The following is a 14,117-nucleotide window of genomic DNA, read 5'->3' as shown; positions in this document are numbered from 1 at the left end:
AAGCGGATTTACACTGTTTTCGAACGGCGATGACGCCGCCCTATCCTCGCTCTTGGCTCCCCTCGCTGAGCGCGAGCCTTGCTCTCCACCATATGGCATTTAGCTGTCGCCTACAAATACAGTTTGGGCTCCCCTTCCAAGTCACCTTCACCCCCATTGCCTCTATTGACTTTCGTGAGTTGGCCATGTCTAGCACATACACCGGAGCCTAACGGAATCACAGCGATGTGAACCCTGTACTGCTGTCGCCGGAGTCACGGATCCTTGCGACCTAGGCCAAAGCTCAGCGGAAACTCCAGGCTCCAGCATGACCTATCTGGGGGTCGAGAGAACTTCCCGTCACGTTCTTTGAGAGCCTCGAAGAGCGCGGACTCTGCAACGATAAGGGTCCGCGTGCTTTGTCCAGGAAGTGCTTTTTCATCGCTCAGATGAGCTCGACAGCTCATGGCGGAGGCTCCCACCATTCAGCCTCAAACGTTACCGCTGCATCTGCAGCTACGACCAAGGAAGTCTCGAACCAAGACGGGCTGTCTGACCTGCCGCACGCGCCACAGAAAATGTGACGAGAAGCAACCCACATGTGACAATTGTCTTCACAGGAGTCTCGCCTGCTCCTGGCCAGCTGAAACCAGACGGACCTCGACAGCGGACGCTCGGAACCATGGGAAACCAGCGACTACTATGGCCACCACCCGCGCAATCCAACTGAACAAATCATCTACCGGAGATTCCACTGCACCATCTACGAACATGACAGTCCCGAAACCACTTCCATGGCGGCCTGAAGGAATTCTCGCAGATGCCAGCTCTCGTTCACTTTTTGAATACTACATCCTCAACACTGCCAATGTACTCGTATCCAGCCGGAAGGCCGATAATCCATTCCTGTCATGCGTCCTGCCCCGGGCGCTTTCTGACGATCTGATACTCAACTGCGTTCTGGCTATGACCGGGGCTCACCGAACCTATGCGGACGCCGACCACAAGTACAATTATTTGTATCGCAAGCACTATGCCCTTGCTCTCTCTCAGCTCAGGCGTGAAATTTCACACAGCGACGCAGGTCAGAGTATCAGGTTCTTGCTGGCAACCCTGCTGCTGACCCTCGTAGAGGTGAGATCCCATTATCATTACTGCTGTACATGCTGATTCTGGGGCTTGTTAGGCTATCAATGGCAACGACCATGGCGCAGCTGCCCTCCACTTGCGAGCAAGTCAACCACTTGTTTCAGCCGCACTTACAGCATCTTCCAGCTTCGACAACGATGCTATCAAATCCTTCCTTGTTGAGTGGTATGTCTATCTGAATCTGGTCTCAAACTTTACTTTCAAAAGTGACCACCCCTTCCACGGGTCGTCAACGGACCATTGGCTTCCCTCATTGGAGCATATTATGCAGCAAAATTCCAGCAGCACCTTTTTTGGACTTTCCCAGGGCTTGTTCAGAATGATTCCCAGCATTTGTGCTCTCGGCCAACAGCGGTTGCAGGAGCGGAATCAAGGCACAGTCTCATTTGACAGCTATGCGAAATATGCATCTCTGGAGCGAAGAATATGCACTTGGCAGACCCCTGCAGGCCTCAAAATGGAGGATGAATGGGCGGAGCAGTTGTCGACGGCCGCCGACGTACACAAACACGTGTTATTGATATTCCTGCACAGTGCATTTCATGGCTCACCTGTGGCAGATGACGAGATCATGACCAAGTTGCAGCCTGAGCTAGACTCTCTCCTCCTAATAACTCAACGTCTTCTGTCATACGATGCTCAGGCTCAGCTGTTGTCAAACATGCTTTGGCCGTTAGTAATCGTGGGATCATGGCTCTCGGATCCTGACCAGCAACAAATGCTTCGAGACATCATAGCCGGATCGCCGTTCAGGATGGCACTAATCGACAAGGTTATGCTCTTGCTGGAGCTTCTATGGAACCAAGAGTCCCATAGTAACGCCTGCTTATTTGGGCCTGTAGGTGTCCAGGTCATCATGGAACGCTACAATCTCGAAATTGTTGTCGCTTAAGTTGATACTGCGAGGTGCTGCCGGTCCGTCTAGATATAAGCCTTGGGTTTGAACCATCCACCCCACCCACCACCCCATGAGAAGCTTCGGAGCCGGCCGATCAGCATAGCTGCATTATGAATGAAACTCTGAAACCATTTGGGGATTTCACTATGACTGGTGAATGGTTCTCTCGGCGCCTATTGCTCTAAGGGCAATCCCAGTCGATCAATCTGTCCGATTCTCTCTTAGGCACAGTGATGGATGAAAGACTTCCAGTGCCGCCACCGCAATAGAGATGAGGAATCCTTCGAACCAGACGAAGAGATCTTGACGGCGCGTGATCGGACCTGTCCAGCCGCGGCTCAGTTCTGCAACTCGATATGTGCATCGCCAGAAAATGGTGAAAGTTGACAGAGCGACAGCCGCAAGGAAGCCTTTGACCTGCCACGAGACAGTGGGGGGTTTTGTTGTAGGCTCTGAGTGTGCCTCTTTGCCAACTTTTTGCCCTTTCCAGACCCTGAATCCGAAGTCCACGCAAATGACGATGAAGATGAGTAAGGTCAAGACCTGGAACGACAACCCAGCAATCATGATGTTGTCACCAGTGTCCAAGCTTGTGCCATCTCCCAAGGCAATGGCCGCAATGGCACCGCCAGTGGCCTGAAGGATCAGAGCAACAATGTCACAGGGAATGAACTACTCATGGATTCGGTCAAAGCCCGCTCCAACACTCGAGATCGGGTACTTACCATCTTGGGATACCAGGTCGCAGGGATCCTGGAATGCTCAGGACCAAAGAGTCCAACAATATGAGACAGACAGAGGTAGATGCCTGCTGAAAAGAAGGCAGGGCCGATGGTGAGACAGATAATCTGGATCAGGAAGTAGTTCTCTTCCCATTGATTGTGGTGTGAGAGTATACGGCCCATATATCCGATGATCTCACACACGGTGCCGAGTGCCATCGCCACCAGGAAGGAGAACCATCGTCTCGTCAAGGCATATACGCAGATGAAGGCCAGAAGGGAGCATGAGAAGAAGGCCAGGAATGCGACGTTGGGCACCAGGTTGATGCGGTACATGTAGAAGGACGAATCGAGCGGACAGGTGTCGAGGGTGCAATTAGCGGTGTCGCTGGGCGTCGCCTGCGGTGTCACCGGCGTGCTGCTGCCACTCGTTGCAGTAGCGCTCATGATTATGGTGGTCTCTGCTGGACTTTGGCGAAAGACTGTTTGGTGAATAGTGCCTAGGCCAGACGAGCAAAGGCACAGAATGAAAACGGCCGGGCGACTGTAGGGAGAGAAGTAACTTGGTCTTCAGCCGGTGCGTCAATCAACTAATTTTATATCTTTGTATACTTACGACCAGCAACGGATCAGGCGTATCCAAAAGGGGTTTCGTTTCTCTATCTCTCTCAGCAGTGCCTCCATACCGTGGACGCCGCACGTTGGTGGTTCGGGGTTCCACGAGGCTCCGAGCGCGAGGGCGAGCCCCCGACCGTATAGCTATACGGAGTACGACCGGCAATGCGACTGGTTCCGGAGCCACCACCAGGAAGCCAGAATAGCACCTAGTGTCCTGTCAAGTCTGCGGCCAGCCAATGGCTAGTGAGGCCCCGTGCAGAACCCCGCCGCAAAGATTAGATCATCTACTCGCATCTTATCTAGCCCACGATCCTTGCATTGCTTCCTTCAATGCTGGCCCTTGCCGGCCGTTCGGACTGATCTTGCCCTGCATCTAATCTACGCCGGGCCCTACAGCATACGGTACACTCTAGAGTTATCGAAACGGACTGCGGTTGTGCGTTTCGTTGTTCACAGACCTCGGGACACCATCCTCAGATCCTGAGGGCAACGATTGATATAATGCCCTCATCCCCTGCGCTGTTCCTCGCCATGGCACCCGGGTCACTCCTTTGTTCTGTTGCCGGCTCTTTTGGAAAACCTTTTGACGATTTCAAAGCCTCGCCTTGATTTCACATGACTCTGTACGACTGCATTGTGGTGGGCGCCGGCTATGCTGGCCTTGCCGCTGCAAAGACCCTCCACGAAGCAGGCAGGGAAGTTCTGGTCCTCGAGGCCCGCGACCGCGTTGGCGGCCGCGTCTGGACGAAACACTTTCCCGACGGCACCTACGAAGACTATGGCGGCTCGTATCTGGGAGTGCAACAGCCACAGATGCACGCGCTGGCCAAAGAGTTCGACGTCCATACATTCAATGTCCCGACCAAAGGTAAAAGCGTCCTCTACTATCGGAAGCGCGCCCACCGGTATTCCGGCTTCATACCTCCCGTGGCGCCATGGTCGGTGCTCGACCTCGGTGTGGCCATCAAGAAGTTCGAGGCGATGGCGGCGACGGCCGACCTCGAAGAACCGTGGAAGACGCCAAACGCGCAAGAGTTGGACAACATGACCGTCGAACAGTGGATGCGGAGGCACGTCTGGACACGCTCGGCCAGAGACATGATGCGTCTCGCGGTCGAATGCATCTGGGGCGCTCCGGCGTCGCGCATCAGCCTCCTGCATGGCCTGTGGTACTCCAAGGCCGGCGTGAGTCTGACGGTGCTCAGCACGAGCGAGCACGGCGCTCAGCAGCAGCTGATCAATGGTGGAGGGCAGGCCATTGCCAACGGGATCCACGAGCGACTGGGCGAGATGGTGCACCTGGGCGAGCCTGTCACTCGGGTCGACCAGACGAGCGGTCCAGAGGTGATCGTCCACACAAAGACCGCGGTCTACACTGCTCGCCGCGTCATCTTCGCCATCCCGCCCCCACTGGTCTTGCAGGTGCAGTTCGAGCCGGCTCTGCCTTCGCCCAAGGTCCAGCTGCTACAACACATGCCCATGGGCGCAACCTGGAAGGTCTTCGCCTCTTACCCCGAGCCTTTCTGGCGCGCCGAGGGACTGAGGGGGGAGGTCGCGAGTCCGGACGGCATGCTCGGCATCATCTTCGATTTCTCGCCCGAGGATGGCAGCCGAGGCGTGCTCATGGGGTTCGTCGTCAGCTCGAGAGCCCACCGCTTCGCCGACATGGACGAGCACGCCCGCAAGAAGGTCGCGCTTCAAGAGTTGGTGGCTTGCTATGGACCGAGAGCCGCAAAGCCCACCAAGATGTCCGTCCACAGCATGTGCAACGAGCCGTGGTCGACGGGCTGCCCCGTGGCGGGCATGGGGCCTGGCGTCTGGACAGGTTTCGGTCGGTGGATGCGGAAGCCGGTCGGGCGGGTGCACTGGGCAGGCACAGAGGTCGCGACGGCTTGGAGCGGGTACATGGAGGGCGCCGTCCGGTCTGGTCAGCGTGCCGCCGGCGAGATCCTCGAGATTTTGAATCACGGCCGTTGAAGCGGATCCTACTGTCAGGATTGACCCGGTCAAGGCCGCACCGTAATGGGTGGACGTACAGCTCACAGAGGGATGAGGTTCGGCCAACGGGTTCAATAGGAGGAGGAGGATGGCTATGGACGAAAACCCACCTAAATTGATCTTCGGCACCAGGAGTATGCTGGTTCATCGCTTACGTGACTTTTTACCTTGACAAGGAACGAAATTATAGGTCGTTTTAACAAGCCACCAATGACCCGCACCTTTCGTCTACGACCTAAAGGCTTGGTCGGACCGCAAGTGGAATGCATATGGTGAACTAAAGATGTGAATGTCGTCGGCAAGCCTTTAGTCAGGTCGGCTGCGAAGTGAGTGAGATGGGTGTCGTAGACGAGTTTCGACGTCGTTCCATCTTCCATGAAATGCCCTATATCGCCAAAGATCAAGAGCCACGAAGTAGCGTCAATCTATGGTGGCGACTGAAATCCCGTCACCTTTTCAAAATCCGCCACGAGAGCATCCCACAACCTTGTCCGCCGTGCCCTCGGAACGCATGTTCGCCAGGAGTTCCTCCACCTTTGCCGACACACCCTCGCACTTGTCACTGAGAGTATACACCGCGCTGCTCTTGTTTGCAGTCAGATCCCGTTGCCGACACGTCGTTGCCCTGCAAGGGAACGTCGGCGCGATGGAATGCAAGTCTAGCCGCAGGGTTCAATTTCTCCACGGCTGCAATGGTGCGGTCTGCCGACGCTTGAGATCGACCGACAAGATAGACCCTCAGCTTGGCCGCATGCTTTGCGAGGGTGGTCACCTTGTACTCGCCAATGCCACTCGTTCCTCTAATGAAGATGGCCACGAGACCGTCGGGAAACGTTGAGGAGATGCGCTCGTTGGAAGTGAGGATGTGTTCGAGGGACACCACGATGATTAACCCTGGAGCCTGTCTGGTGGCGGATTGTCTTTCGGTTGAGTCTGTCGGATATTATGGTGGAGCGGATATAGAGGTCAGCGCACACTAGGCGGTTATACAAACCAGAAAGTTAAATCACCCTTCGGAGCTGTACTTTCTCATAGCACATGACCCATGGATTCGATGTCATGAGGTGAAGTGGGTGCTTTCAGAATCTCGAATGGGTTCGTCCCAGAGTCCGAAATTTGAGAAGTCAAAACTGGGTACGGTATTAAAAATGCTGTGTAGGTCGTTCTGTTCCCACCACGTTGTTGCCAGCGTGGGGTCGAGCTGCTCGAAACCTGTCTGGGCCGGGTCTTTCTCACGGGGAGTGAGATAGTTGTCATGCTCTTCGTCTCCTGAAGTCCCCTCTGACATGATTTTCAGGTAGGCATTGGTTGCTTTTGGCACGAGCTGCTGCATGAACGGTCCAATCTGCAAGGCGCTAGATGTGACGAGGTCTCGAACCGTTGATATCGCGGGTTGGACTGTACCTCTCCATCTGGTCCGTTGGAATTCGAGAAGGGCGACCGCCATGGCGGCTGAGCGAGCAGTTTCTTCGTAAGAAGCCTCTCCTTTCCAGTATCCATAGATGGTGATGAAAACGGAAGTCGAGATCCGGCGAACTTGGCGCCAGGTTGGCGGCAATATAATGGTGGACTGTAACTGTCTGCCTAGAGCATCATCGAAAGATTGCAGGGTAGTGGTCGCCATCAACGTGATTACGGGGCTATAAATGTCAAAATAAATCGACAACACATTTTGCGCTGCACGGAGGCAAACACTCAAAGATGAGATCCAGTGTTCTTCTGAGAGAAGAAGCGGTGCTCGTAGCATGATCCGCGACCTAAAGTGATTGTCAGACAAGCCGGTCAAAGCACGCCCTCTGGCACCACCGCAATGTCTTACCAGAAAATATGTATCTGAACCAGAACTTCGTACTGGTACTCAAAAGTCTCCCCTTTCTGCACCTCCCCGGACCTGGGCTTCCCAATGCGTGCACAAACTCGTCCCATGATAGACTCTAGATCGATAACGTTGTTATATGTGTAAGGTCGAGTGTGCAGTGATTCCAGAACCTGGCCGTTGAGCGATACATACTGCACCAGTCTATTGAGACGTGGATATTTCATGAGGAGAGGGGCGAAGAGATCCGGTGCTATGTCGGTCGTCTTGATACACGAGGCCGTACTGTGCGTCAGTGCGGAATATCTGCCAGTCATTAGTGCCGAAAAGTCTTTGGCCATTCCCTTACTTACTGGTCGGCAAAGTAGATCATCAGATATATCCGTAAAGACTGGAGATTGACATCTTGGCAAGCACGATGAATGCCTAGATCGTGCGCCGCCTTTACAGCATGAGCAATCAAAGCCTGTCCTCTAGTCCCAGTGCCCGTTCGAAGCACACAAGTATGTTGTAAGTAGAGAGCAGACACTACATCCAGCGTTGGCTCTCCGGCGTAATTGTCCATCAACATGGTTGAAAGTTCGAAGAAGGCTTCGAAGATGTGAGAATTGGGGTTGGGGAAATTGTGAAGAGCCAGAGCAGCGAAAAGAAGGCTAAGTTGATCAAGGGGAACTTTCCCGCCGCGAAGGTCAATATAGCCAAGATGTGGATGATTGGGCGAGTGATTGAACAGCTCGATGGCCGCTTGTCGCAGCTGGTACAGGTCGAGGAGGTCAATAGGCAAGCCTCGAGATTCACCGGCAGCATCGAGCATTTGCAGAATGTCCAAGAGCGTCAGGTCAGCGACGCTGGAAAGGACACTGGTTTGACCCAGAGGTCTAAGCCCGACCATGCTGGAGGACGATGTGGATTGCGGTTCGGGGAGCTCGCACAACGACGTAACGTCTGGCCTCGAATATTAGAAACGTGCCTGATGGGCACATGAATCGACTTACACTGCCTCTGGGACGCTTCGCGGATGACAAGCAGACGAATCAGGTCGAAAGGGTCTTGCGCCTTGGATCGAGACACAGGTCGAGGTCCTTCAGTGGCCGGAGAATGACTCGATGCTGCTGAGTGTACGGAGCCCGCCGGAAGGTAAGGGCTTGCATCCTCTTCTTCCAGCAGAGAATGTGGTGGGGAGGTTGCGAGCTTGGGTGTTCGGAGGGGTCTGGGTATCCCTTCAGATCACAGAGTTGCATAAAAGGTAAGAAAAGGCACCGTACCTGGCTTTAGAGCGGACCACACAATTCAAGCCCAATCGAGTACATGATTGGCAAGGCAATGGAGGGCGGCATTTCTTCTTCGTTTGCCGACAATGTTCACAGGCCTTGGGGAGCCTGAGGCCCTTTCCAGCCATCAAGTCGGCGGCCAGAACAAAAGTGTGACAGTCAGCTTCATGGTCGTGTATCGTTTGTTGGAGAACAAGGTGGGATAAAGTCGAAGAGGGCCGAGTACTTTACTCCGTACGGAGTACAGTAGAGGGGCAATATGTCGGCGCAGTTGCCGTATTGTTCCTTCACAAGTGATCTTAAATCCGAGTGTAAGTCCGGCCGTGGTGAAACTTTACGAAGTTCGCTTGATTCTACAGAGTACCGAGTATGACTTACTCGTACAGAGCACGAAGTACGGAGTACGACTGCTCGTGATCCTTGTGCCCCGTGAAAGTGAGATGCAGTCTCTGAACCGTTGTGTTTGAACCTTGGAGTCTACCATGCTGCTACATCCGCCCTCTATATCCGCTGTCCGACTTCATTTTTTTTTGCGGGGACCCCGCGTTACCATTTCCTCAACGACCAAAGCAGAGAGTTGGTCAACTCATCCGCCCGGATCGTAAAAAGAACTCTTTCGGTACCGATGGTGTAAGGAAACCACGGTCGAATATCACAATGTTAAAAAGGTAAGGATGGGCTCTCTTGTAGCTCGTGAAAGAAAAAAAACATGACTCGATTCCAAATCTCATTTCTTTTTTTCAATATCTGCCCTTGAAAATATCACTATCTTCCCTCATGGCGCCTCCCTCCATCGTCGTCGGTGCCGCCGCAGCAGCATTAAACTGCATTCCACAAACTTTCCACAATCCCAACATATCAGGACTCGGCATATCGTCCATCAGTGCGCACGTGGTCAACAATTGGTCTCTCGAGATTCCCCAGGGATTGTATACCTCTCACGAGGCCCGTAACGTGACAGACGTCAGCTTCTGCAACGTCACGGTGACTTCGACACACCCTGGGTGGAACGACACCATCAACACCCAGCTCTGGCTGCCACTTGATCCCTCGGATTGGAACGGTCGGCTCCAGATGACGGGCGGAGGTGGGCTCGTCACGGGATTGTTGTACACGGCCATGACGGGAGCCCTATCCGACGGTTACGCCAGCGTTTCCACCGATGGCGGCCACAACAGCCTGACCGACCTTTCCGTCTGGGGTCTGTACGAAGACCAGAACCCCAACCTCTACAACGTCCTGGACTTTGCCCAAAACAGCCTACACGAAGCTGCGGTCATGGGCAAGACCCTGACAAAAGACTTTTACGGTAAAAACGTTTCTTATTCCTACTACACTGGTTGTTCCACAGGTGGGAGGCAAGGTTTGGCCATCGCCCAGAACTACCCCGAGGATTTCGACGGCATCCTCGCCTCCGCTCCCGCCTTGAAATGGAACGACATTGCTATTCAGATGTTGTACCCCATGGTCAATCTGCTGGACCAACACGACGGCTTCCCAAACCAATGTGAATTGGACGCCCTGACCGCTGCGGCCGTCGAAGCTTGCGACCCAAAGGACGGCGTCACCGACGGCATCATCAGCGCCCCCGAGCTGTGCGACCTTGACCCTCTCACCATGGTGGGACGGTCGATCCCGTGCGGAACCAGCTCTGAGGGGCATGTCGTCAACATTTCACGCATCGCCGCCATTGGTGCCAAGGGTGCTTGGTACCCGGTCGAACAAAGCGGAACGGCCCTGTGGTTGGGATTTGGACAACAAGCCCAGCTGGGAGGACTCATGAATACCACAACTACAACAACAACCACCAACAGCCCCTCGGGAGTGGCCGAGCCCGAGCCGGTCCCCTTTGGCCCTTCTGTCCAGTGGCTGGCTTGTATGCTCAAGCACGACCCGGCTTACGACTGGCGAACAAACTATAACGTCCAGCAAATGTACGAGCAACTCAAGTCCCCCGAAAACGCCCTCTACCGTGGCATCTTGAGTGCGGACAATCCTGATTTGTCAAAATTCCGTGACGCCGGGGGCAAGATGATCACTTGGCAAGGCATGGCCGACGACAACATCCCCACGGCAGAGTCTCAAGATTACTATCAGTCCGTCGAAGCTCACGACCCGGACGTGCGGGACTATTATCGATACTTCCAACCTCCGGGGATAGGTCATTGCCTAGGTGGCCCGGGGTTTTTCCCCGGTCAGACGTTCGAAAACTTGGTGGATTGGGTGGAACACGGACGAGCCCCGGACAGTTTACTCGGCGTCACTCAGCCAGACTTCAATGGTGTGATCTCTCAGAGACCAATCTGTTTATATCCCAAGAGGGCTAAATATGACGGCGAGGGTGAAGTGACCGCGGCTGGTAGTTGGACGTGTCAATAATCAACGGTAGGGCCTGATGTAGATGCTCCTTGTTGTCCAGCTTATATCTTTTACTGGTGCCATTCACCAAATCCTATCTTGACGAGTTTCGACCTGAAATGTCATTCAATCAAGACAGTGAATCCTCGTAATAACTTTAGGTCTATTGATAAGGTATGCCATAGGTTGGGTTGTAATGCCCTGGGATAATGATAAAGGCTGTGCTTCCTCCACAGTCTCTTCGCATCTATCGAATGCGTTTCAACATCCACGCCATCTCAATCTTACACACTTCCTCCTAACACGAGACTGGAATGCCCCTCACTGTATGTCCTATGCGGACTTTGACAGACCATCATTTCCATCCTTGCCTTGAGACTTATCAACAACATTCGACTCTGGTGGTGCAGGACTCGCAGAACGCGGAGTTTTGGTCTCCGGTGTCTGAGGCTGTGGGGTACCTGTTCGTGGGGTGCCGAGCTGGGACTTTGATCGTTTTGGCTGCATGCCATGCTCAGTCTGGCACTAAACACTGAGCAAAGATCCAAGGAAGCCGGGATGGGCCTGGCCAGCAAGGTGTTTGACATGGTCTGCCAATTCTTCCGGTTGCACAAACACCCTCCACACGTAATCTGGCACATCTTTGAAAGCCTCCGCGAAGCGACTGTTTTTGTTCTTGGCATCCATATTCGGGGCGTCAACGACCTTTCTGATGTAAATTGCTTTGATCCAATCGGGATACTTGGTGTACATCTGGGCATATGACTCAGGGTCAGATTGGGTCGAATCACCGATGCAAATGAATCTGCGGTTAGGAAGCCACGACTGGATTTTGTCGATTCGGTCCGTCTTGTACTCTTGTACACCTTGTGTGAAGGATTGTAGCAAACCGCCAAGATTCATCCATGATGCATCCCGGAGAATCATTGTTCCAGCTGGATAGTGCTGATGAACAAACCCATGCAGGAACGGATACAAGTTGTACGGCGATGCGGAGAGATAGAACCAAGCAGGAGACTTGAAAGCCTCGTTCAAGACTTTGTAGAACTCTGGCATTCCAGTAGTCACCTTTGGTTCATCCGCAAAAGTAGACCGCAAGATCCCAGTAGGATTCGGAGTCTGGGTGATTTTGATGGTGTCGTCGATGTCAGAGATGATGGCGTAGCCTTCCGGGCCAACAAAGTGTGTCTGCGATGTGAGCTCTGCAAACAGACCATCAACGCTCGAGCAGACGACTGTCTTGCCGTCGGCGTCACCTGCACCGCCAGTGGGCATGATCTGGCTACTGATGCCGTTGAGATTCGACGGACCGAGAAGTCGCTTGTGTGGATTACCTTGTGGTGTTGGGCAAGGTACCTCCACCTCAATGGTTCGAGCGGGTGCAATCGCCATAACAAAGGGCTTCAATCGTTCTTCAATTCTCTTGGTGACTTCTGGATCAGTGCCGGCCGTGCCATCGATGCCTAACATATCCACAATGTTGCTGACATATTTGGTCAAATCCTTACGACCTGCACGAAAGAAACAGGCAACGAATTCCGCCTCCCAGGTTTGGGCATCATCTTTGCCTGATTTGACAGGGGTGTAGGCAGTATTGTCGAGAAGCCATACTATGTTGTCTTTGGGACTTGCTTTCTTTCCGAAAGGGTTGCGGTGGCCGAGAATGCCTGAAAGGTTTGTTAGGACCACGTGCAGGCTAGAGAGAGTTCCATACTTACTGGTGCTTTTGTCAATAAAACCCATCTCAGATCTGTCAAAACGCTTTGGCAACTTGGATTCGACTTCAGCAAAATTGGCTTCCTTGCGAGACTCGGCTTCAAGTGGCGTCTCCTGGAGTTTTTGTTCTGCTCGGTCGGCGCGAGCCGACTTGCCCTTTGATTTGCCCATCTGGAGAGACTGTCGAAGTAGATCAGATGGTTGAGAAGTACAAGTGGTGAATGGGGCTCGTGATAGAAGATAAAGGCTGTAACTATAACAATAGGTGGACGGCCACGCAATGGAAGTGTTTGGTGATGGATGATGGGTGATACGGAGAGAAAAGAAGAAGTCTGGGAGCCATGACAAGCGATGTATCAGGCTGTTGGTCATGGGAAGGCGCTGTGCACGAGACTTGCTGGAAGGCACAAGGCCAAATTACGGTCAGCAGGCGCATCGTGAAATGTTGGGCGAAGAATGGAAAGAACTCACCACAGACGGTGTCTCACACCAATCATATCTGATGGGGAGCGGCAGCAATGAGACATGAAGACCTATTGCATTCGAGGTTGATGTAGTCTGGAGATTCAGGTACGAGGAGAAACTCCGCAATTGGACTGTTGACCGTCGCTTACTTACTGTCGAGGATCCTGATGGTACTCATTGAGCCTGAGCCAAGTCACTAACAACATTGGCGCCGAGGCGTTCCACATATCGGGGATGCTGCATTGTCAAGGCATATGTTATCAACAACAGGGAAAGCCCTGGGCCTGTATCTCGTACAGTAAGGCTGATTTACCAGGTTGTTGGTGGAAGTGAGATGAGACGGACACAGAAGTTGGCAACATCCTGGCTTGATTGGCCAGCAAAACAATGCTGCTGTTCATGACATCACATACAATACGATGAAGATGAAATATTTCAATATGCACCATGAGTCGATCTCCTGCACCTTTGTGGACAGTCATTTTGAAGTCTCAATGAAACAATGGGTATCCCATACAGCAGAGAAATCAATGCTGCCTTCGAGCAAGTGACTCCCTTGGTGGCAGCGGGATTCGAGGTCCTTGAGACCACGAAGGATATTGCGATCCTGTTGGCTTGCATTCAGGTCCTGACCGTCACTATCCTGGCATTTATTCTGGTGGCCCTCCTGGCCTTGATCATCACCGTGAATCCAGACTTGGAGAAAGAGAGAAGGGAATTGGTGACGCCGTCTGTCGTTTGGCTGGCCAGCTGGGCATACACTTATGGGAGGACGGCGAAATGGCTTCTGAGGATTGTCCTGCTAACGTCTTTTGTCGGGCTCTGTCTCTTCCTCTGGCAAGGGTCGCTGGCTGGTGTCAAGGCTCCGAAAGCTGACGGCACGTCTGAAGAAACGCCCGACGACCAACAGCAGAAAGTGGAAGAGGCGAAAGAGAAGAGCAAGGCAAAGGGTAAGGATAAGAACAATAATGATGGGAAATGATCTATCAGTGATGGGACCATGTTCATCTGAAGTAAGTTGCTTGCATCAAGAGAGGTTGGGATGATCAAGATTGACTGTGGCAGATCAAGATGCGGTCGTGTGTTGTGAGCATGAATCGATCAGCCTTTGTATCAAATGTGTGGTG

General features: G+C 53.2%; 5 protein-coding genes across 6 annotated transcripts; 2 read left to right on the top strand and 3 right to left on the bottom strand.

The window, feature by feature from the left end:
- The first annotated feature begins 152 nt into the window (after positions 1-152).
- PV06_10401 lies at positions 153-3,468 on the top strand. Of its 2 annotated transcripts, XM_016411952.1 has the most exons (3): positions 153-174; positions 224-1,113; positions 1,166-3,468. In XM_016411952.1, the coding sequence occupies exons 2-3, from the start codon at positions 445-447 to the stop codon at positions 2,018-2,020; spliced, it is 1,524 nt and encodes a 507-aa protein (XP_016257572.1). In that variant the 5' UTR covers positions 153-174; positions 224-444; the 3' UTR covers positions 2,021-3,468. The 2 variants fall into 2 exon arrangements, with proteins under 2 accessions (XP_016257572.1, XP_016257571.1); XM_016411951.1 differs by having other exon boundaries at positions 174-1,113.
- PV06_10402 (uncharacterized protein) lies at positions 2,228-3,195 on the bottom strand (the record flags this gene model as incomplete). Its single annotated transcript, XM_016411953.1, has 2 exons — positions 2,228-2,698; positions 2,752-3,195. The coding sequence occupies 2 exons, from the start codon at positions 3,193-3,195 to the stop codon at positions 2,228-2,230; spliced, it is 915 nt and encodes a 304-aa protein (XP_016257573.1).
- A 136-nt stretch (positions 3,469-3,604) lies between the features above and the next one.
- Positions 3,605-6,409, top strand: PV06_10400 (uncharacterized protein). The gene has a single exon (XM_016411950.1). It carries the CDS (start codon positions 3,982-3,984, stop codon positions 5,341-5,343), a length of 1,362 nt encoding a protein of 453 aa, XP_016257570.1. The 5' UTR covers positions 3,605-3,981; the 3' UTR covers positions 5,344-6,409.
- On the bottom strand, positions 5,924-8,072 carry PV06_10399 (uncharacterized protein; the record flags this gene model as incomplete). The annotated part of the gene is made up of 4 exons (XM_016411949.1): positions 5,924-6,297; positions 6,496-7,121; positions 7,184-7,486; positions 7,534-8,072. The coding sequence occupies 4 exons, from the start codon at positions 8,070-8,072 to the stop codon at positions 5,924-5,926; spliced, it is 1,842 nt and encodes a 613-aa protein (XP_016257569.1).
- Positions 8,073-11,334: 3,262 nt separating this feature from the next.
- Positions 11,335-12,696, bottom strand: PV06_10398 (uncharacterized protein; the record flags this gene model as incomplete). Its single annotated transcript, XM_016411948.1, has 2 exons — positions 11,335-12,476; positions 12,528-12,696. The coding sequence occupies 2 exons, from the start codon at positions 12,694-12,696 to the stop codon at positions 11,335-11,337; spliced, it is 1,311 nt and encodes a 436-aa protein (XP_016257568.1).
- Positions 12,697-14,117: the final 1,421 nt, after the last annotated feature.

Source organism: Exophiala oligosperma (assembly GCF_000835515.1).
Source record: "Exophiala oligosperma strain CBS 72588 unplaced genomic scaffold supercont1.13, whole genome shotgun sequence".
In the NCBI taxonomy this organism is placed as follows: domain Eukaryota; kingdom Fungi; phylum Ascomycota; class Eurotiomycetes; order Chaetothyriales; family Herpotrichiellaceae; genus Exophiala; species Exophiala oligosperma.
The sequence above is the reverse complement of the archived record's forward strand: the minus strand, read 5'-3'. Positions and strand labels throughout refer to the sequence as shown.

Bases quoted from the DNA above. Each gene is read 5' to 3' on its own strand.
- PV06_10401 (XM_016411952.1), top strand. From the start codon at position 445: ATGGCGGAGGCTCCCACCATTCAGCCTCAAACGTTACCGCTGCATCTG. The intron at 1,114-1,165 runs GTGAGATCCCAT...GGGGCTTGTTAG, and splicing joins TGCTGCTGACCCTCGTAGAG to GCTATCAATGGCAACGACCA.
- PV06_10400 (XM_016411950.1), top strand. From the start codon at position 3,982: ATGACTCTGTACGACTGCATTGTGGTGGGCGCCGGCTATGCTGGCCTT.